Source organism: Spinacia oleracea, chromosome 2 (assembly GCF_020520425.1).
Source record: "Spinacia oleracea cultivar Varoflay chromosome 2, BTI_SOV_V1, whole genome shotgun sequence".
NCBI classification, from domain to species: domain Eukaryota; kingdom Viridiplantae; phylum Streptophyta; class Magnoliopsida; order Caryophyllales; family Amaranthaceae; genus Spinacia; species Spinacia oleracea.
The window spans coordinates 9,738,604-9,763,043 of NC_079488.1; the positions used below are offsets into that span (position 1 = coordinate 9,738,604).

General features: G+C 34.9%; 1 protein-coding gene across 1 annotated transcript; it reads right to left on the reverse strand.

Annotated features, from left to right (window-relative positions):
* Nucleotides 1–247: 247 nt before the first annotated feature.
* On the reverse strand, nucleotides 248–21,267 carry LOC110803500 (uncharacterized). Its single transcript, XM_022009014.2, has 19 exons — nucleotides 20,966–21,267; nucleotides 17,868–18,196; nucleotides 17,290–17,478; nucleotides 17,122–17,205; nucleotides 15,445–15,504; nucleotides 13,717–13,764; nucleotides 11,864–12,063; nucleotides 9,673–10,248; nucleotides 7,477–7,603; nucleotides 7,178–7,375; nucleotides 6,870–6,959; nucleotides 6,357–6,419; nucleotides 5,511–5,585; nucleotides 5,378–5,428; nucleotides 4,612–4,689; nucleotides 3,607–3,741; nucleotides 3,302–3,409; nucleotides 2,063–2,128; nucleotides 248–733 (listed from the first exon to the last, which is right to left on the reverse strand). Exons 1-19 carry the CDS (start codon nucleotides 21,045–21,047, stop codon nucleotides 665–667), a joined length of 2,628 nt encoding a protein of 875 aa, XP_021864706.1. The 5' UTR covers nucleotides 21,048–21,267; the 3' UTR covers nucleotides 248–664.
* Between the last annotated feature and the right edge of the window lie 3,173 nt (nucleotides 21,268–24,440).

Genomic DNA, 24,440 nt, shown 5'->3' on the forward strand with positions numbered 1-24,440 from the left:
AAGAAATTTGGGGAAGACCCCTTTACTGTAAAGCCATAATCAGATGAGCGTTTTCTCTGCTGCTGTGTAGACCACAGAGAAAGCTGCTCCTAAGAGGACGACAGCCATTTTTGTGTTAGCAATGATGAGGAAAAATGGTGGTCCAATACCCAAACAGCTCAACTTGTGTAGCGTTTTGGACCACAAAAACAAAGCTTTTAAGATCACCACCACTAAGGAAACATAAACCCTAACACGTACAATGATCTACTTCAGTGAAACCGTTCTTTATCATTCCGAAAGCGATTTTTCATAAACACCACACAAAATTACAGAACACCACACAAAATTACAGGGTGAAAATTTCACAAGATATTTACATTTTCATTTTGTTGTTTTGTATAACAAACTACTACACAAAAGTGTTTACATGTGCAAGTGAAGCTTCGTTTTTGGCGGGTTGAAAGCATTCGCCCATTCGCCATTCTGTGTATATTTTTCAAGTGGTTGTTTGGTTGACAACAACATCAAGTGGGGTTTTATACTTTCTCATCAAATAGAGGAAGTTGCTTAGCTAATTCCTCAGATGAAAAAAGTAACAAATTTCGGCACTTTGGGAAATGATAATTCCCGATGCCTAACCAAACGACCACTAATTAAGTATGAGAGAGGTATACCGAGAACCTTAATCCTTCTGATAAAAAGATAGGACGAAATCTGTATGTACAGAGAACATTTGTGTGTCGACAAACAGCTGCATTCAAAAAAGAAAAAAAAGCCCGTAAATCAGTATAGTCTTCCAGTATTTGTATGTTAATGTTCGCTACAAATTGGCAAGGTAAGTTTGAAAATATTCCATTGATGGCATAATATTATGGTCAGTGATTACGCGGACTATATTTTGAAACAATAAGTTATTGTCTAGTTTTGTTCTCTTCACCTTATTCTTATTGCTTATTAAATCAGATCAGACCATATCAGACCAGACGAGAACAAAACAGAAAAAACAAAAAAAACACTCACATAAAACATCAAGACCAGGTCAGAACTCAGAAACTAAAAAAATCAGAACAGATAGTAAAGAGAACATGGCCTAATCAAGCAAATTAATGATCGATGTTGAGCAGGTATGAAACAATGTTTGCATATTGGTTTCCCCAGCAAAGACCTAGGAAATAAGTAGAGCAATATCTGCAGGAGATATTTTGTGTTCTAAATTATTGATGTGTTGATGTATATAACACTTAGGCGGGCCCCGGAATCAGGCAGTTTGGACCTCTAGGGAGGTAACAGAAGATAGAATCTGTGACAATATAAGGCAGAATGGCCAAGAAAATAATCAGCAACTTGGATAAGGCTTGTGGTTTTTGTTCTTCTGGGCTCGGGTAGGCCAATCTAGAAAGAAAACCCTCCTCAAGAAGCGGTTCGTATTCACTATACTAATAATTTTATTAAAAAAGGTCAATGAAACTTCTAGCCTAATGAGATTATAACCTACTTGTCGATATCAGATACTCTCTCCTCCTCAAAAAGTTTGTCACTATTTCCATCCCCCGGAAAAAAATCTCAATTTCCCCACATAACAATGATGTACTTATAGTTCAAGCATTTTAACAATTTCATTTCACAATTCATCACTGATACTCCCTCCGTTTTCTAATGTTAGTTCTCTTTCCGTTTTGGTTTTTTTTATTAGTCCCGTTTGAAATCTTTCCTTATTTGTCCAACATTTATCCCCATTATACCCTCATAAATATCCAAATAGTCCACTTGTTTACTCCTAAGTAAACCTTTATCTCTATTAAACCCTTAATTATTTTTCTTTCCTACCTACGAGGGTTGGATACACGTGACAAGTGTACTTATGTTGAATTGTCTTAGATTCCAAAATGGACAAACATTCAAGAACGGAGGGATTACTTGTTTCCATTTTCACTTTTAACCTAGCACGTCATAAATTCACATACGAGGGAGTAAGTTTATGAGTCTTTAAGAAAGACGAAAAACTGTATCAAGGTGCCATTCAAAAAGAAACTGCAGCCGAAAACAGAGCAATAGACACTTGAAAGCTTGAGGAGCACACCTTCATAAAAGGTCGATCACGACTAGCAAATGAGTCGATGAAGCTCTCTTTTAGAAGCAGTGATACCTGAAGATAAAATGAACACAAAAATGACAAATTATTACTTCGTATCAATTACTGAAAACCAAAGTAAATATCCTAATACCAATGAGGTAAGTGAAAGCATAACCTAGGAGTTCAAGCAAACATGTCAAAGCAACGAAGGAAATTTTATTTCTACAGCTACAAATTTATCCAAATATCATATTTTCCTGTACTCTATGTGGATAGCAATATACCAGCACCTTATGACGTTGACGTGCTACATGATTTAAGATGCATGAACTATGAAAGTCTTAGGTTGATACACATTCATGTTCAGGGTCTTATTACATGCATGTATCTGACTCTAGATCTATTTTACCCTTAGCATATATAGTAGGTAATGGAAGAGTAATCGGTAGCTAGTACCTAAGAAATTATCAAGCAAATCCAATAAGAAAAGTTATCAAAGAGTCATTTGAAAAAGAGAAGAGCTCTTTAAGAGCTCAATATGACCCTAGTCACACATCTCCATTTAGTCCCTTTATGAAACACGTCATCTAATCTCCCGGAATTTCTACAGGCTTCTCGGTTCCCTACACAAAACAAGATTATATGTTCCATGCACTGACATGACTTGAATTCACAGCTGTTCTTCCCACAACAAACAAGATCTTGCGTCCTAATGTAAAAAGACGATTTCACACAAATAAGTAGCTCGCAAGCTTTTCTGTGGGCTAGAACTAATACAGATGGTCAAAAAAATAATTATAACACCAAATTTAAGATGAAAGTTTGTTAGGCTTGATCGTAGAGGGGGATAAAGGTCCAAACTGCCAAATCACAGATACTCCCACAACAACGAGGTTTGAGAATATGGGATTTTGAACCCAATGTCATTCTTCGGGGGTTATGCAGCTTTATGTTCATACAATTAAATGTCATTCGACAACACCATAACATTTTTTCAACACAATCGGACTGGCAGGTGTAGCTGGATCTATCTTCTCATATATATCAATCCAGCTTTAATTACACAATCATAATCTTTCAAAAATTAGATTAGTAATAATGATGCTTATTTAATTTGTTCATCATTGACAAACTTAACAACGAATATAGACCTGAAGTGTCAAACCACGTCCAGGTGCATATTCAAAAAAATTAATTGTCAGGAAAAAAAAAGATCTCACATGTTCAGCACAAACCACGGGGTACCTTATCATCGTTTGACTGCACATTAGTTATTGTGTGAGAACGGAGATTAGAGCAAAGGGAATCTAAGTAACTCCTTAACACTTCCATGAAACCTCTGACAGCTTCAACCTACAGTAGAAATAATTTGCATAAAACGTTGGAATTATAGGAAAAAATGATATATAAAAAAAAAATCAGAAAATAAATACGGATTAAGATAGTTGAGAAGTGAGATGAAGAAATTACAGATTCACTTTCCCTAAAGCACAGAACTGAAATCACTACTGGCTTGGGGAAAAACCAACAGAATGAGATAGTATATATACCTGTACATCTGTACAATCGTAGATGGGTCTCCTTTTCCCCAAATAGCTTTCTCCAACAAGCTTAGAATGGTAGGGAGCCAGGGATGCTAATAATTCTCTTTGTCGTGGCAATTGTGGCATTGATTGTGATTTAACCTAAAGATATGAAGATCATAGCCAATTAATTCCAAGAAATTAACAGTTAATACTTCATTCAAGATTTATCAAATATGCTTCTATCACACATCAGAAGCAGGATCTGAATATTTTTTCCATTCCAAACAAAGATATTTACAAAAACTTTGCATAATGTTACCCTGCAACCAAACTTACACATGGCCCATCAGAATATTAAAGCAAATAGAAAATCTGTATGGATCTCATGCAGTCACGCTCCCACATATTCAATAAATAAAGAGCACGTCTCAACTTGCATGATTCCAGTCCAAACTTCAAACTTCCAAAGAAAAGATTTGACGAAGTTCTATAAAACTTAACTTTAGCAATTCACACTTTTCAAACTACTTTCTTCATGGAAGAAACACAAACATGTAAATGAACAGAGTCGGCATGCCCTTGTATCGTACTCCCTCCGTTCTTAAATAAGTGTGCACTTTGAGAGAATTCACGGTAATGAAGAAAATTGAAAAGTGTGTAAGAAAAACAATAATTAAGAGTGTTTTTTTGGGGAAAGGATAAAGTAGATAATTGTTTATTGATATAGTACAAATAAAAAGTGGATGTGGGGATGTAAAAGTGGGAAAAGTGTAGAATGTGTAAGAAAAAACAATAATGATTTATGGAAAAGTGGGAAAAGTGTATGTCAAAAAACAGAAAGTGGACACTTATTAAGGAACGCCCGAAATAGAATAGTGGACACTTGTTTAGGAATGGAGGGAGTATCATTTTTTTAGGGGGAGAGATGGGTCGAAACACGGGCTGGATAAAAATCAATAAACCAGTCTCTGTTAAGTACCGAGGTCTAGAAAAGGGGGAAAAGGCAAAAGACTAGACACTTTAAAATACCTGATTTTTGCTGATGTCCACCAGTATCGCATTTGGCAACTTCGAGAGCACTTCAGAAGATTTGCTCTGTACCCCAACCTACATATGCAAGTTTCTAATCAGATGCTCGCAGCCACAACATTACCAGTATGAAACAAGACATTATATGTAGCAATTATCAACAGTGCTTGAACTCAGGGATGATAGCTTGATAGGATAATATATGGAGAAACACTCTTACAACATCAGAATATAACTATATAACTATATAAGTATGGAGAAGCCATATCAGCACGCTCTCCACAACAGATAAGCATATGGGAAAAGCCCAAACATGTCAAAAGATCTTTCCCAAACTCTACCACACGGGTATCTGTTGCTTCTTCCAATACAAGGAATGCTAAACTCCTATATATATAAAAGCTGATTTGACTATGGTGGTCCAAACAATAGGAAGGAGTGAAGAAAAAAAGACAGAAAACTACAGTAGAAGCCACAGAGGTTCTCTGTGACAAAATAGCAAAAAGGAAAAAGTAGACGCAAGGCACACGAGTTGAGATTATGAATGTATCACCATCAGAAGCACTACATTTTCAACTGCCGGCAAGACCAAACAGACAAAAAGAAAGAGTCCCATCCTCTCGGGTAGACAGTTTCTATTATGAGCAGTAGCTCAGCAAATTGCCATAAAAAAAGCAAAAAAACTTCAGAGAAGAGGGAAAAAACCAAATTCACGCATCGTTACCTATCAAATATAATAAACGGCCATAGAAAAAAAAGTACTTACTATATATGGCACAGGTGCATCAAGAAAATCGAGCATATCATTAGGCAAAACCTGGCAATACATCATCAATGTAATAAATAAAAGATGCTTGGTAGCTAGTGCTGTTGAAATAATCACAGAGACGAAAAAGTACCGGCATTAATAAGCTCTGCCACTGATAGGGACGTATTAGAGGAATAAGTGAGAGAACTGAGGCTGACAATATTCCCTGCATCAAGATATAACAACTTCCATGGAGTTAAGTAACACCATAAAATGAAAGCAAAAGTGCAAGCACTTAAATCTCAAGATGCATAAAATTAAAACCATTCACTTGCTTATCAGTGGAAACAGTTTCCCACGCCCAAAAAACTGAGACAGAAAAATAAACTCCCGCACTTAAACCAAGCTAGCTTTTCAATGCAATGTCATAGCTATGTGTTGTTCATTCTCCCTTCTTCAACTGAAATGGAACTTTACTGATATTATAGAGGCCTATTAAAGCCTTTAAAGGTAAATGCCAGTTTACAGCTATGAAGCCTGGTAGAGGCCTATTAAAGGTTCCTCCCCCCCCAGCACCCCCCCCCCCCCTCCCCCCCTTCCTGTTGAACCGTTGTCTATACAGAAGTATGGAGTTTGATCAATGTAATTTCCCTGTCTGAAAATTATAATTTGTGGAAACTGAAAAAGAATGAGTACCCGAAAGCAGAAATAACTCGGAATTAGATTTTATGAGGATGGAACCATATGGAGTTTACTGTATACTAGGAACTTGTTTAGTTTTAAGCTTTTAGCATAATAACCAGAATAATGTTTTAGACTACTAGTGTCTTGGAAATTGCAGATTCCAAGTCCTACAAACTTGGTAGATAAAAGCAAAGGCCTTGGCGTCTCAAGTAAAAGATTCTTCTTATTGATGCAGAGTAAAACCCTATTCTATTTGCCAAAATAAATAAATAAATAAATCACAAATGTTCATTAAAATTATACTACTACATACCAAATTAGAGCAAACAAATATGATCTGTTTCTCTAGCAAGGCTCCTGCAAACAATGTCAAGACCTGCAAATTTGAGAAATATTACAAACAAAACCCTAGAAAAATGTTGAAGTTTAAGGATGGATGTAAGAACTGCAGACAAATTTTTTTTTTTTTTTATTACATGCACAATTCTATTACACTTTACGAAGGTCTTCAAGCCAAAATATCACTGATGGCTTTGTGCCATTATTGCCATATGAAGAATTTACCCAACAACATTGTATCACTACTTGACCAGTTGACCGACTACAAGAGCATGGAAGAAAGAGGGATAGAAACAACAAAGAACTTATACTTGTAGTGGGTATGTTAATTTAAACAAAAATTTGTACGAATAAAAAAGAAACAGAATTTAAGCTACTCTTTCAAGCTCGTGAAATTTATAGTAACATATGTATAAGTAAGAACCAAGAAATGATAAGGAAAAGGGAAATCAAGAGATATCACCTCATAAGTTTGGAAAAAACTTACATTCTCAAGCCTTAGATAACCACAAATGCATGAAATAGTCACTATTGATAAAGATGTAGCCTCCTCCTCGGCTATAAACGTATTTAGTACCTTGAAAAGGAAAAAACATTTGCAGATACTAAATTCGTTATGTATACCCATTTAAACATGGAATAAGTAATCCCAAATCAAGATCCCTAAATTACATAAACCTAAAAGCATATCACCAACTACGCATGAAGTAAATGGGGAAAAAAAAGTTATATAAAAAATATCTTAGAAGTGTAATAGAAGTATATTATTATCTGTACAGAAATAAGTTTAAATACCTCAACCCTCTCAAGGCTTGTCCTACACGATCTTAGATCGAGTGGTGAGCCAGATACATCCATGGCTCTTTCAGTAGGCCTATGAAACTCCAAAGGGTGCAAATACTCAAGTGGATGGAAAACAATGCTTGAACCCCTTGGCGGAAAATCTACGTTGTAATATTCACATATAATTTGCAACGACCCATGATTATTTGCCTGTAAAGCTTGGATTAAAATATTGGCAATAGTAAAAATTACCACATAAGATGCAAGATGAATACTATCAATTCCAGATTTATGGAAAATGACATACAGACCTTAGCCCATTCAAGTATATCAACATGGCTGCTAAAATCTTCCTGGCTAGAGATAGATGTTTCTTTGATATCTGTCTCATCATTTTCACTCCTCAACTGTCTCTCTTCAGAAGGGGAACCCTGACCACTACACAGGGAAATTTATAACAAGCATGCTTGATTTAAATTACGTGAATCAATTAGCAGTAAATATTACTTAAAGAGCATTCAAGAATATCATTAATTATTAGTAGTATACCAAAATATTTGCTACTTTCTTTCCTTTCACGTTTTTTTCTGATAGGTACTTGGCCCCTTTTTCTGGGTGGGAGCAGTTTACCACCCCTAATAAGACTATGCGCCCACAATTGTTAAAATTGTCTAAGAGCTTGAAGCAGAAATTTTAACCATTAAAACGATCACTATCCAATGTGAATTTTGCCAATGAAAAGGTCTATCCAGATCCAAAGATGCACAAACTGAAAGAAATGATTTTCCAAATGATCCTCCCGAATAAGGAGCAAAAAGACAGAGAAAACGCAATAGCATCCCGCACAAAATTTTGAAGCTTCAAAGTGATTGGCTCATGAGTATACTTTCTTAGGCAAGTTCTTTCAGACAAAAAATAATTCACTAAAAGTAAGATGATCCACATATTTCAAAAGAACCGGATAAATACTGAAAAAAAGGTCAAAACTTTAGTGGGCTAATCCAGTATAAAAGAAGCTTTTTGTAGTTGACATTTTTTCTTCAATTGTTAAAGAGTCCTCGATGGAAAAACTAGTGTTCTGAAAATACATGACGTGCCCTCAGGCAATAAGGTTTCTGGATCACATCAAAGGTGTGTGCATAAGCAAAACGATATATAAACCATTTATATAGAAAATACTTTATCCAGAATGGCCTATCCCATTATGCAGAAATGTAGTTAAGTCATACATTTTCATAACATTAGTCCATATAATAGTACCATTCCACAGAGTTGATAACTTGATACCACTACAAGGACCTTATTAAATCGTTAAGACGTTAAGTACCTGAAATTTAAGGGTTATCTTTAAGGACATAGTTTCAGATGGAATTGATATCAGCCACTAAATGAGTTTTAGACTTTTAGGGAAATCCTTCCAACAAAAAGAAATATTCACAGGACTTGAGAAGTGGAAATCTATCAACGTGTTAAACGTCATGATAAGTATCATGAACTGTATGTTCATAAATGAACTGGAGATTCCAGAAAATGATTTTTCATTTTAACATGTCATGATAGAAAAAGGACAGTTGTGATCATATTTTCAGTTTTATTTCTCTCTTTCTCAACTTAACCCAAAGAAGTGGAAAAAATATGAGTTTGTAAGATGATATTCTTTCGGTTGTATTCCGTTGTATTTGGTTTACGATGATATATGTGATATTACTATGTCTTCTGATAGTTTTGCAGTTTCTTCTGTTAAGAGGGCGAATAACACTATAGCTAACCAAGTGGCAGGGTGGGTTTCTGTGTATGTAATGAGAATAAGTAACAAGCATATTCCTCAATGTTCATTTTATGTTTCTGCAATTCTTCTAAAAATCCATTTTGGGGTCCCTCCCTAATCTGTATCTGGAAATGAAGACGCAAATAAGTAAAGAAGAGGGCAGAAAAATATTGGATTTCTTTGACCCAAAAGCACCGCTGTGTTATTAAAATGCAAGAGAGAGAGAAATGGAGAGAGGAATCACGGTGAGCTTTGAGAAGAGAAGAGAGAGTCTGATGAAGTCTGGCCTGCTTATAGGTGCAACTTTTCAAAAATTGGTGCAGAATTTAGAGTCTAAACAGAACTTAAAATAAATAGAACAAAACTTTAGATCAAGAAAGTGGTGTTAACTCTGCTACTGTATTGGAAAAATTAGAAGACTAGTCAGTTCTTTTTGTTTTTGAAAATTACTAAAAAGAAGATGATAAATTTAAACAAGTGCCTACGAGTGTGCCTCTTGCTTCTTGAGGCACCTTCGAGGAGATACTTTGGGCCCTGTGCCTCAAGGGTGTTTTTTGGTACACTTCAAAAAAAAAATGCTACATTTGTGACACTTCTTTAAGCCAAAGTATAAAGTATTTAACTCAAAAACAAAATAGATTATAATATGCAATGATTGATTTAAGGTAAACAAAAACCTGCCCTGATTTAAGCACAAGAGTCAAGAGTATGTGAGCTAACCCAAAAGGCAATCACATACCTGCAGGAAGGTTCAAAACTCTCAAACTGTGGGTACCGTAGCAGTGGCAAAACAGCACCTGTTGTAGACTTTTCCATGGTTGGCTTGCTCGTAACAGAGTTATCAAAATTGGCATCACTTACTTCAGAATTCTGTATGGTTACAGCAGGCTCCTTATCAGATGCAAGGTTATCTGTTTCATAACTTTTGGTCGTAAGAGAATCATCAGTATCTTGACTATCATCCCTAAAAGAGGAGGAGGTTTCCTCGAGACTTCCCACATCGGTCACTCTAGTAGAAGCAGTTGTTCCACTTGATTGAGGAGATCCCAGGGTTTCATTTGTTTCATCCTCTGAGACATGTTTTGTTGGCATTCCACCATTTTCTTCTGATCCGTCTACCGTTTGAACAGTATCCGACACTTCCAAATCTAATCCATTTTCTTCTAATCCTTCTACCGTTTGAACAGTATCTGCCACTTCCAAATCTAAACCATTTTCTTCTAATCCTTCTACCGTTTGAAAAGTATCTGGCATTTCCAAATCCAAGACACTGATACTCTTGGTTAAGCGTTCTAACCTTTCTTCCATAAATATGCTGCAGTAAAAAGAAGGAAAAAAAATGATCCCTGCCAACTGTATATTAACCTTGGCTTATTACAAACAGTCAGCAGATTATCTAAGAAACTAAAACAACCCAACTTAAAGCACGCAGGCATTAATGGGAAAAGGATGTGAGTAAACTTTCACTGGCTATACCTGAGTGTTGATGGCTCATACTTTTCACCAATATTAAAAATTGAAGTTACATAACTCCAATAAATTTCTTTCAGTTCTTTTATCACCTACGTTATGACCCTATAAACATCTAGTGCCTAACGGGGGGGGGGGGGGGGGGGGTAATCCAAAATAAAGAGAGGCAAGACAGCATTAACTATCTTACACTTCTAATAAGAGTGCCCTCGTGCAAAAAAAATCAGGTTTCAGTCCAAATATTGAGGCAACAGTTGGAAGTTGGGACTTGGAAAGGCCTGGTTTAGTACGGTTGGTTTGCATGAATACTTTGGCAGAGCAGAGCCTATGTCACATCTGCTAATATATACTTGTGTTCAGATATGTGAAACTGTGAACCCAACAACAGAAGGGTGGGGATAGATAGTTCTGACTAAGCTATCAATATTGCTACATCATGGACCTTTTCTGCCAAACTGGGAAACATCTGCCCCATAGATATGAAGATATCTGAAAATGAATGTTATTTTTGGGATGATCTACAGATACAGAAAATTTTGAATTCCAATGATGAAAGTGTAAGGTCAATATAGGAAAAAAATCTGTAAATAAATACGAAGTATTAAAAAAATAAAAAGGAACATTGAGAAGACTTGGAGCCTCAAAGAACAGCTATTGCAAAAATAAGCCAATTACAGTGAATATCACATAAGCCTAGACAAGGAAACACTCTCATTAAAAGCTTATAAAGTATCACAATGAAGCAAGAAAAACCACTCAACCGCACAAAAGTCGTCTCAAAGATAGGGATGACTAGAACTTCATGTAAGATACAGGAATAACCTTTATGATCAACCTGGGGTTATTGAGAAATGGGCTGACATTCTCTATCTCATGATCAGAGATCGTCTCATACTAGAATTTACCCCCACAGGCTCTCATCTAGAAGGTTAATCTAAAAATGAATAAAAAATACCTAGGAAATTGGATGCTATTTCTTGCATTGTTGATGCCTCAAAAGATATCATTAGAATTTATTATACCATTTCCCCAAAAAGCCTCTAACGAAACTCTTGCATTTGGATGGGAGGAGTCAGATTTATGCAGTCTTAGCTACACAAATTACAAAGAGGCTTTAGGTAAGCATGCCCTATTTCCCTAGGAAGGAAAGTTTGATATTAATTGGGGTATTAAACACTCACAATCCACAACCGGACATTGGCCAAGTAAGACTGCTATTTTACCCTCAATGAAACAAAGAACATTTCACACCGTACACAACCGCGATAAAAGATACACAAATTCAAAAAAAAAGTTGTGACTTGTGAGAGAAATGTGCTAAGCCTAAGGCCTTAAAGAGTTAAAGGTACACCTATAGTTGAGCAAGTCAAGATAAAGACCCATACTAAAGAATAAACTTCACTGACTGCAAGCAAAAAATGCATAACTCACAGTAGATTTGAGGTTATTCATAATCCTACCTTTGTAGTACACCAAAATGCAAGTTGAAGAAGGGTACCCGCGAAAGTATGCAATAACAGCGTTTCGTTGTAAATATATAACGTCCCAAACATGAGCGGACAGGTTGGCTTTCAGAAATCATAGATATTAATCGTGACGGCTTATCAACAAGTTCTTCCATCAAAATACAACACCCATACAGAGTTGAACTATCAGCACCCTGGAAACATAATCTGAGTAAGAAGTTGACCAGAACGATTAAACTAATATACCAAAACATAAACTTGAAGGTACTATTATTATCAAATTCCCTTTTCTTTTAGAGAAAAGAAAATTACTTCTTATATCAATTAAGCAAAGAACGTGGTCGTTAAGGTACATGGTGACCAAAAAGCTTCAACCATATCAGTATGGAGGCATTTCTGTCAAAGACAATCAGAAAAACAGACATAGTTTCAAGAAGCTTCAAAGTATATCAACAGTAATAATTTTTCTGTAAGATACTTCCCCTGCTCCCAAAAAGTGTTCCATGTCTAGTTTTACACTATTCACCCAATCTCCTTCTCCTAAAAATTGTTCCATATCCAGTTTTACACTAGTTTTTTGTGATTAATACATAAGGAGAAATATAGTTATATGGATTCTTGTTAGATTCGTATCGATATTTACTTTCAAGATATCAGTTTCTTTTATAATTTTTAGTTAACGAGAATAATAGCTATTAATAGTCAAAACTGTGCGTTGGGAAACATAAAATCCTATATGGAGCAATTATTTGTGATCTGGAGGAAGTAACAAACTTTTGCTTCAAAAGAAAAAAAGAGAATACAGTTTGAAGACAAGAAATCCATCAGGCATCTTAACCCCAAAACAAGACCTTAGAACCATGATTATCATAATTGTTGCTCTCTCTCTCTCTCTCTAGGAAAGGCTTACTCGTTAAGGACTTAGGACAAGTTTAATTCCATCTGTTACAATCTTCCTACGGAATTAAATCTCAAACACATCACAACTGCATTGTAAATACTTTTTTAGCTGACCGCAACCACGATATTAAGCCACGGGAGCCGCAAACCAGTGGCGGATCTTTGTTGTGGCTGGGGTGGGCCTGGCCCCCCCGGCCGAAAAAATTTGTAGTGTATTTTTAGTTACGGCCCCCCTAAAATTTGTGTATAATTGTATAATTACATAGTATATTGCTTAACTTTTTTCTACCGGCCCCACTCGTAAAACCGTTCAAGGTCCGCCACTGCCGCAAACCATCTTCATACCCCCCCCCCCCACCATAACCAAGATTTTCCATGACCTAATTCACAGATTTAGAGCCCTATCTTCCTGGCACTCTTCTAATTCTCACTTAAAGAGTGAGTAATCTGCCGTTATGGTTGTTTGCATTGAAAAAGAATTCCAAACAAACCCAAAAAGAGCCTAAGTTGTAGGCAAAACATACAACATCAAATATGAATCTGTTATAACGAATGCAAAGAAAGAATAAATAACGTAATAGAGAACGCAGAGAATTTAACGTGGTTCACTAACAATGTGTTAGCTACGTCTATAGGCAGAGGGGAGGAAAGTTTTATTGATCTTGAGGAGTACAGATTACAGAATACAACTAGGTTATGACCTAGAGAGTTTATATAGTACTCTCTAGACAGATGCGGAAAAGCCCAGAAAATAGGCCCAAAACAGATAACCCTAGTCCAGAATAACAGATACCGTAAAGTAGATCCCCGTGTTGGGGAGTTGCAGTAAGGGTCTTGACCGATTCAAGGCATTATCTAACAGAATCTAATGAACTTAATCACCCACTAAAGGAAAACATAACAGACAATGACAGAACAGAAAGGATTTACAGGATTCAGCAAACTACCTGCTGCAAGCGAAACACAAAGGACAGCTCAGTCTGTTTGAGATGTTCCTGCAAAGAAAAGTAAATATGGTAAAAACAGTTTGGCAACAAAAGGCAAGAGTTATCTTCCCCATCCCTTAAAGGCTTAAACCCAAATAAAGTCCAAAATGGCAAAATGCTTAAAAATCCGCGAATCACAAATTCACAACACACACCTCCCCCACCCCCTCCAATACATACATGCTACATACACAAAGGACAAAAAAGAAAAAAAGAAAAAAATGAATTGAAGAGAAAAAGCTGGAGATAATTTCATGATGTAATAGCAGTATATTATGACCAAGCATTAGAGCAGTGCTCTTGACCTGCTGAGTTGCTAGCAATGCAAAATTGTAAGTAAGATCCTGGGCTAATATTAACCTCCTTGTTTCCTTCTATTAGACACTTGAAGTTAAAATTTCCACATTGACCTTGATGGGATCTTCTGGCAATAACAGAAAAACAACCTGAAAAGAGCTTTCATCTCCCTGACATTCTTGCACTTTGGACAACCAAAACAGGTAATATGCTTTTTACAGACGTTAATACTATAGTGTTCCCTTTGTTCTGTTGCAAAACGGTAAATCAACCAATATAATGTGTTTACTAACAACTAACCTCTACCCTAGCTGGAAGACTTACGCACTAGATTGAAGTCATTATTGATGAATTAGTGAATCCTCATATGAAAGACAATAATGAAACCAACAACGAAGACCAATATCAACATCAATGACAATAACTAAATGTCGTGGCTAACAGGAAAACAAAAGTTAAAAAATAACAAGAACAAGTTTACAAGAGGTTCAAAGTGGTCTTCGTTGATGATAATGTTGTATATGACCAAACTTTACAATGGTCCAGCTCTTTCGCTATCTCTTTTCTTTCCTGCAGTCCTTCATACAATATCTTTTCTTTCCAGCAGTTCCCAAATTATTACAGCACTTCCCCGATAAGGTGGCAATTTCCCTCCACCACTCTCTTTACTTGCCTTTCCCATCTTTTACATTGCTCTTTTACAAGTCAGAAGCACGATAACAGAAGTTCATTGGGCCCCTTCCATCACCATTCATTGTGGTTTCTCTTCTCATTTCCCTCTCCCACACCCTACCCTGTTTCCATTCAGATCCAATGATACTCCAGAAATGCATTATATTCCTTTATTTGATCTCCACCACAACAAGCCCCCACTACCTGCAAGCCATCTTCAGGCATTCCCTTTAAATTTTCTTCTCTTCGGCTCTTTCCATAAAACCCCAAAAATTTCCTTCCCCACCTTCTAATCCAACTTTTTTAGTCTGCCAAGTGTCAACTAGAGCAACTAAGCGGAAAGTGTTTGCCTTACCCTTTATTGACTGACCCTCAAATTTTGAAAACTTGCAAAACTGAGAAACTTTGGGAGAAATGTCCACTGCAGGTCACACAGACTAGAACTAGTACAATTTGGAAACTGATTTACGGAACAAAAATTTACCACCAACATCACAAAGGGTTAGACAGCTAGACGGGATAGAAGAGGTATTGCTGACTTGAAAAAAAACGACATTATCATTCATAGATCTCATAAAGGAAAACCTGCCCAATTGGTTATCAACTCTCACACTAAGCATGGTTCTAATTTGGTTACAGAAAGAAATAGCATTTCCTATTTCAGCATGATTGAGATTTGAGATAAACACATCACATTGAAGTCAGGAAGGTGACAAATACCTGTCCAAGAAGTATTTCATTTAACTCGCTCATTGAAGAACTTTTCTCAACAGCATGAACCTGTAAGTACATTCCAGAATCATGTAAAGACCCCTCCGGGAAGAAAAAAACATAAGAACACCAAGCATAAAGGCATAGAAAAAAATTTGAAGAAATAATCTTACGAGCTGACAGATAGGATCCAATCATATTAATCAGAGAAGAAATAGGGGCAAACAAAAGAAAGTAAGTTTTAACATCAAATATGACAGATTGACTTTCAAATGTTGACAACTGCAAGAGATGAATCCCAAACTCCATAATCAGGTGCCTCAACCATCATATTTTATGTTACCCTGGAATAAATTATGTGTCATTATACCTATGAACACAAACAGCGAAGGAGCAAGGGAAAGAAAAAGGGTTTTCCCACTTTCAGCCATCCGTACCAGAGAACAAAGTTAAGCCATAATGAAACTATACTTCAAGAACAACAAATTCGATAAAATATTTGAAATAAGTTAACAGGCATTAGGGAACCAAATCTAGTACAAATACTCTTTCACGAGGCTTCAGGTTCAAGATTCAACCGCTTAGATCTACAACGAATTGGCCTCTTCAAAATTGACTTTGGAGCACACAGCAAGTTCTAACTAAAAGAGCAGACTTACAGAGTTTCAGGACCTCAATGTGCACAGGCTTCAAGATGATTAAGTTCAAAGGAGTTGGGCTCCCTCCATTATCATTGACCCAGAAACCAATTGCCTATTGAACTTGAAATCTACAAATACGTAATTGACTTATTCACCAACTTTTTTTACCAGGGCTACATATATCAATGTTTTATAAAAACAACATATATAATCAGTATTAAACTGTTAAACCTTTGATAAGTTCCAAATTCAGGCCAAACGAAAAGCATCGACGACTCTACAATCCAATCAAGTAGAATTTCGTTGTGTTATTGCCATCGGTTTGTTTACTCTGCTGATTATAGGGAGCTTTGAATTTCAAAATCTGGAACTAATTGGGTGTTCTATTCAACTAAATTTTCCTTATCTGAGCTTATTTGAACTTTTCTCTACTTGTCTTAATTATCTTAACTTATCAAACTTATTAGAACTTAGTGTAGTTGTGAATTGAACTAATTGGAAATAATTTTACTTTTATCCTGAAAGAATTAAAATACGTTGTGCAATAACACACCCTAAATATGAGGCTCAAGGTCCCCAGGTACCTTTTGTCCTCTAAACCTCTATTCTCCTGCTTGAACAAAAACGTCTTGTTCTTTTAACTAAATAAATGATTAAAAAAAATTCCCTCAGCCCCAAAAAATGTTCCTAGACGACATTTTACAATATCTAAGACCAAAGTTAGAGCACATTTCTTGTAATTTATGTTAGTATAAATAATTGAAAGATACATATGGTGAAAGTAACATTTACGATGAATCCAACAATAGTACTACTACATTATAAATCATTAATTGAAAGAAAAAAAATTATCGTAAAATGGGTATTTAGGTTTTCAGTAAACTTGAACCCCTGTGTATCTCTGCTCTCTAGTGCGAGTGAGTACAGAAATAAGCAATAACACACAAAAACAGGATAATCCTTGCACATATTGTGACACTACAAATTTTTAGAGGAAAAAAAAATTAGAGAGTTTGCATAAACAAGAAAAAAATGCTGAACCAACCTCAACACCACCAGGGAAGCAAAATGATAAAAGATCCCTGTACTTGAGTGGCAACTGCTTTTCTGGAGGATAAACAAATAAAACCTGGGACCAAAAAGAAATAGAAAATAAGCCCAAAAGGATAATGCCCAACCAACATTAAAACATTTTTCATGTGATAGTATGCACCTGGGGCTCAAAGTTTGGCTCTACACGATTATGATTATAACCATTTAATGCAATCCGGAATTTCCCTGAACCTTCAGACTTTCTAGAAAGTAGTCTTTTTCTTAATGATTGAGCATCAAAACTAGGAGGAAGCCCAACAACAACCATGCTCTCGAAAAGCTTTGATGGCTCCATAAAAGATCGTTCATCCTGCGTGTAAACAGAAAATATTAAAAAAAAATATGTAGACTTTTTGAAGGATTTCTGATAACTTAACCTTTGACGGGTGCCTTTTTATCACCTAAAGTTAAGTTTAGGTATCATGAGAAACTTCAAAATGGATTACTCAAGCATCACAAATGAGGGTATAATTCAAAATGTGAAAAAAGATTACAGTTCAAAGGAATTAAGCCTCAAAGGCCCAAATCAAACCAAAAATGAGATCCAACGGTAAACAGCTGCCTAAAAGAAAAACCGCCTAACTTATTATAAACAAATCCAGTTGTATGGAAAGCTATGTATACATCCCACTAAGTGAATGACAAAACAAAACCAAGTGATATCAACTTACACGCTGAAACTTAGAAGAAATAGCATACCAAAGATTCTAGCTGATAGCTGGTCCATTGACGCTTTTGTTTAGTTAACACTTCTGGATTGTAAGTGACACTTCTTTTGTCAGGAGATGGTGATAGACCTTTTAAGACTTTTGATACCTGATTCTGTATTCTCTTTAACGGGGAATTACCCCCATCATCATTCGAAGAAAATACTACCGATGGTCGTGGTGTACTTACTACAGTAGCAGCCGCTGCCACTGCTCTGGCAACATCCTCTGAAGATGGCAATGAGAGTGAAGATCCCCATCCTTGGCTGCTTGAAGCTTCGATCTCGGCCATAATAGCAATTTCCTCAGAGAACTCTTCACCTAACAGTTAAAATATGAGAGTAACTTCACTTTAAGCAAAGAAACAGAAGTTACAAGATAACATGCGAACTTAGGAGATTTAGGTAAGTCTGTGCATGACTAAGACAGCAGGTCAATGAATGCAAGTGAGAACTTGATTCAACCACAAAGAGATTTAGCAATGGAAAACCCTAACAGAAAAAGCAATGGGTCCACAGCATCTTTTTAAGCAAACCCAAACTAATCTCACTGTTTGAAGCAGCCTAAAGATATTGTAGACAAATCACCTCATCATGGAAGTAGTCTTGGCAATTTCAGTAGATTTTTTCATGTTCTTCTTTGCTTAAATACACCACAAGTCTGGAAACTGTAATCTAACATCAGCGTCTTGAGATAAAACGGAGTACAATACGGGAAGAAACTTTTTCTTCTCTCCATTTCATTTTTGTTTTGTTCTTTTAGAAATCCTATCTCAATGAGAAAATCATGCCATGAAGTGAAGCAGTTATCTTCACCTAAAAGCTTCTTCAAGATCTTGAGAAAAGCGGCAAATTGTAAGGAATAGAAATGCAGAAAGAGCCCATAGCCTCAAAAAGTTCTCAGGTCCTGAACTTTTTATGGGAATTTTATTAACATAATTTCAAGGTACTTTGAGAAAACACAATGACACCTTGAGGTTTCTGGTATCCCATATCAATGTTCCCCACTTTAATCCTTGACTGTGCACCAATTCTATAAGGGGGCGTTTGGTTCGCAGAGGGTAAAGGGAATGGAATCAACAAAGGGAAAGAAAGAGAATGGGAATGAATCCCTTTGATTTAGAATATTGTTTGGGTTATCTTCTTCTCCAACAACACAAAGATGCTGTCCATATACCCAAAAATGAAGTATTTCACAGAGTAATTGCTATCATAATTTTCAGTCATAGTAATTGCTCTAACCATAATCGACAATCCAGGTAATGTCAATTTATAAGAAATTGTAACCTCAAGATGATAGTGCTTGAACAAAAGGGGGAAATGTACGACATAAATTTCAAAAGAAATTGAAGTGTTACAATCCCAGAAATTCCAAACTTTCATACCACAAACATACTCCGGCGGCGCTATTAATGGGTGAAGCTCGAGCGGCTATGGACGGAGATGGTAGGTGGTGGATCTTCCGGACTAGGAAGCCGAAGTGGCTGTGGAAGGTTTTGCACGCACCGATGGATGGTCTGACGGCGGTGACGGCGGTGGACACTGGTGGCGGTGAACGGTCTGGCGGCAGCGGTAGAGATGGTAGTGGTCTGGTTGTGGGTTGGCGGTGAACGGTCTGGTTGCGGCGGCGGTAGAGACTTAAAGGAGGGAGAGAGGGGGTGGGGAAGTGAAGAGGGGAAAGGAATGGGAAAGTGAGGGGGGGAGGTGGGAATGAGTGTAGAAGGTTTTGGGGTAAACTCAATAATAAAAAAGGGCAAATGGAATGAAAAAATAGGCATAACAAACAACAACAAAGGGAATGATATCCTCTCATTCTCATTCCCTTTGATTATTACCCCCAACCAAACGCACCCTAAGTGTAACAATTCTCTTCATAAGTATTTTACCTTATTAGGATTTACTTTAGTACAGAAGTCGACAATTTTACTGTCCACTTGCCAACGAAGTCTTGGGCTCTTGGCCTAGTGGTAAAGACAAAGGTCCGAACCTAGTTATAGCTAATTTCTTTAGCTAAGAATTACTCCTTATGTGAAGGCAGCAAATGTTCCCCTAATTTAACTCTTAACATAGCGTAGTCTACAATCCCCGTACTTCCAGCGTCTACGATTAGCTTAACGTGCCCCAGATAACAAATCTGGATCCTTGACAACTAGAGCATCGTTTAAAGAACAAATATCAAGCAATATGGAAATTTTGCAGTAGAACAGTGAGATATCAAAACAAATGGTTCCAGAAACCTACAAGTTGAAGCAACCCAAATACACTTGCCCTTTTTTCAGACTTCTGCTTGCCAACTTCCACACAACAAACTAATTTTTTTCCCGTACACCGGTACACTACCTAAAATGTCCAACAAAATATATTGTGTTTTGATATACAGATTCTGCATCCCCCAAATTTCAGATTTACCCTACTCAACAAGGTCTACATAGATCAAGATGTAAACACAACCTTACTCCTGAGCGGTTAAAACTAGTCGAATATTGCATCTACAACATCTATCTTCTCTTTCCAGTTTCCACCCCCTACTTCTACTTCCTCAGAAGATAACTACTTAATTAGCTCCTATTTGCAGCAATATCATCAAAAGTTAGCATACTCATTAAGTCATTAACACCATTAATTGCTTTTCATTCACCATTTGAACATCTATCTTACTGTCCAACTCCTAAAAATTTCATATACTTTTACCATCATCATATATACTAAGAAGAAGACTACATATTCCTCCAAAACTCAACATTCCCAAATCATTTTCAAGCTCAAATAAATTCGATTTTTCGATATTAGCTTTTCAAGCTCCAAAGTCCAAAATTCTATCAACAAAACAAAATGAAATTGCTCGGCACTTCATCACAAACAAACAATTCCACTTCCCACATGCTAGAAAAGATTATAACTCCCCCAACCCAGAAATTAAAACCATCTACTTCACGAATTAACATAAGAATGAATACACAAGATACCCACACAAAAACAGCTCATATATATTCCAAAAAAAAATCCAAAAATTTCAACAAATTCCTGGTAATTAAGATAACAGTTAAATTAAGGAAAAACAAATAAAAGGGTGAAAAAGTTGGATAATCACCTTCTTCTTCTTCGTGTTCGGAACTGGGAGGGTTTTCCTGCTCCTCCTCCAGAGAAACAACCACAAACGGGAAGAACATCATGATTAATGATGTCGGGATTATATACTTTATTTTTTAATTATTCGATTTTATTTTATTAATCCCTTCATTTTTCACAGTACAATGAAGACAATTAAATTACATTAAATTTTAATCCTAAATTAATTAAATTAAAAAGGGTATTAAATTCGGGTGATTTTTCTTTTCTTTTTTCCCTCGATTTTTATAAAGAATTTCGTTTTTTTTTTTTTACCCAGAAATTATGAATTTTGAGTAGTAGGCTTTTCTTTTCTTGGTTGATTTTTAGCTGTGGAAAATGGTGTTAAGTTGGCAAAAATTAGCTGTTGAATTAAGTTTAGACTAATTAGGACAGTAAGATAGGTCATGGTTTGTTTGGATTTGTCAGTACTCTTTTATTTTATTAAAATCAAATCTAGTCGGGAAATTTTTATTTCCAAAATTAGTATTTACGTAAAGTATGCTCAATCTATAGTTTGAATTTAGTAAACTATATTATCACGTGGATATCAACCAATTTATTCTTATAAAGTCTCGAGTGGTACCTAAGGCGTGAAATCAAATACTTATCGTTTACAACATTTATCGTCTTGCCCTTTGGGTTCTTTCGACAACACAAAAAGATTGAGCATGTATATACAGTTATACACCATACAACAAATAAAGAAACTCAAAAAAAAAAAATGTTCATAATAGAAATTTGGGCCCTTTTCTCTTCATCTTAATTATGTAGAACATAAATTATTTTATTTTTATTGAACTTATATAGGTAATTTATTTAACAAATACATGACAAATTGAATTAAATAAAGGTTGTTGAGTATAATTATTTCTCTTGTAAATGTCGTATGACTCTTTATTAATGAATTAATTTTCCTTTCAAAAAAAAATATAGGTAATTTATTTTGCTGAGTATAATTATTTCTATTGTTTTCTTATTGTATTTGTTCATTGAGTTATTGAATTTCATTGATTAAAACTTATATTTACCGAACTAACTTACTATTGTTGAAGTTAAATTACTTTTACTTCATTTTTTTACTAACTAGTTTGCACGGCACATTGATAATTGTTGAAAAATACATTTTTACATATTTTTTGTTATCAGTATAAACAAACCCAAACCTGAAATTCAATTGGTAACACATGATCATTTTATAAAGTATAACTATAATATTTGTTGGTACAATGTGCACCAACCTGTAGGCCCGGTACAAACAATATGAACATCAGCATGGGATATCATTAATATTAGAAAATTCAATACAAAATAAATAGTACTCCGTACTTGAGCAATATTGTATTTCTCTAATTCTCCTCATTGCAATATTGATCAATACGTACCATGTTAATGGAGTAGTGGGCTACTTATTTATTTTAGGTCATTCCATCAGTAATATAAGAATATTACTAGGTGCAAATTGAAAAGGGGCTACGGAATATTGATTATCTCGTTGATTCTAAAATGTATTACTCCCTCTGTTTTCTTTTGAATTAGACCCTTATTTTTCCATCATAATCAAGGTAGCGATACAATTCAGGATATACAATAAGAAGTACATCGTAGAAAAGAAAATGTGTGATAATGACATGCATAAGGCAGTTTATATGAGAGTAAAGTGAAGAACTAATTATCTAAAAATAATTCATGGCGGGAGTACATGTTAGTATTTTACTTGAGGAAAACAATTTTTGTATATGATATACAGAGTAATATTATTAAAACCTTTATTCCACTGATATTACTCAAAATTGCACATCAACATCAGCCAAGAACTATAATATAAGAAAACATTTTTCCACCCCCTAGCTATCATAAGCATCAAAATGTGCAATTAGTTTGTAGAATAGCCACGCCAACAATATCCGATATGAAAACATTCCTCATAATGATTATTAATTTATACTCAACTATGTAAATATGAGAGTAAAATACCTTATTATCTTGATTTTACAACTTTGACAGATCTTGGTTTGATTTAATAGTATGCTCGCCTAACATTTTCCTTCAAAAAAAGAAGTAAAAAGTAGCAAGATTGCAAGGTACTTCGTAATTAAAAAACTAGGTTAGGTCCCGTGCAACGCACGAAAACAATAAATAATTTATTTATTTTTCGTCCCACGCTAATTTATTAAAAAAAATTAATTAAGCAAAATAAAATCAAGTTTTATTAAATTTTTATAGGAAAATAAGAGTAAATTAACCTTCGTTCGAGTTATAAAGTAATTATTAATATTTTAGAAGTTTAGGATATTGAGAAAAATATTTATGCCGAGAAAAAAAATGTCCGATGTGTGTTTACGGCTAATTATAAACAGACCAAGTTAGTCAAACTAATTAATATTTCGTGAATTATTATTATTTATGATGTGTGTTTCGTATTGTGTAAGTCATAATCTTGGTTTTTTTTATTCTTTCCTAACTTACTGATTTTATTTTTCTTTCCGTGTGATATTTGATGTACTACGTAATATTTAGTAAAAAGTATTTTTATCTCACTTGAAAGAAATGTACGTCTTTTATTAAAATTATCAAGGCTTAATTATGTTAAATGATTACATGTATAATCTACGTAATCTTTTCCTAATGTAGTTGATTTTTATAGTAATGTATGTCATAATATTTTTCTAATGTATATTATTTTTATTCATTTTTTTTTAATTATTTCCTTATATTAATATCAAATATTTTTTTTAAAAAAAATACAGGACGCACCAGAAAATGACACGTGTCATTCTTGGTGTGTCTTTTAAATATATAGTAATAGATAAATCAAGTAAATACCTCTAACACCATTATGATGTAATCCCCCGTAAATTTATAAACGTTATTTATATATTTTAACGTATAGTTAATTATATTGAAATAGAATTTACGAATTTTAGAAATAAAAATGTAATTAACGGATATTTATGTTTATACGTTTTAAATATTTCAACGATTTATGAAATTAAAATAATTTTAGAATTTTATATTGAAAAGAATTTGAATTACGAAAATACGTTCAAAATTGGAAAACAATCCTAATCGGTTTTGGGATTCAAATTCTAAAACTAAATCCTAATTCTAGCCCAATTGGGTGAAGCCCAAAATAATAAAACCCAAAGTCTCTCCTGTAATCCCCCGCAAATTTATAAATTTTATTAATATATTTTAACGTATAGTTATTTATATTTAAATAGAATTTACGAATTTTAGTAATAAATATATAATTAACATATATTTATTTTATTTAATTACATACTAAATATTTTAACGATTTATGCAATCAAAATGATTTTAGAATTTCATGTTGTAAAGAATTTGAATTGCGAAAATACATTTGAATTTGGAAAACAATCCTAATCAGTTTTGATTCAAACACTAAAGCTCAATCCTAATCCTAGCCCAACTTGGTAAAGCCCAAAGTAAATAAG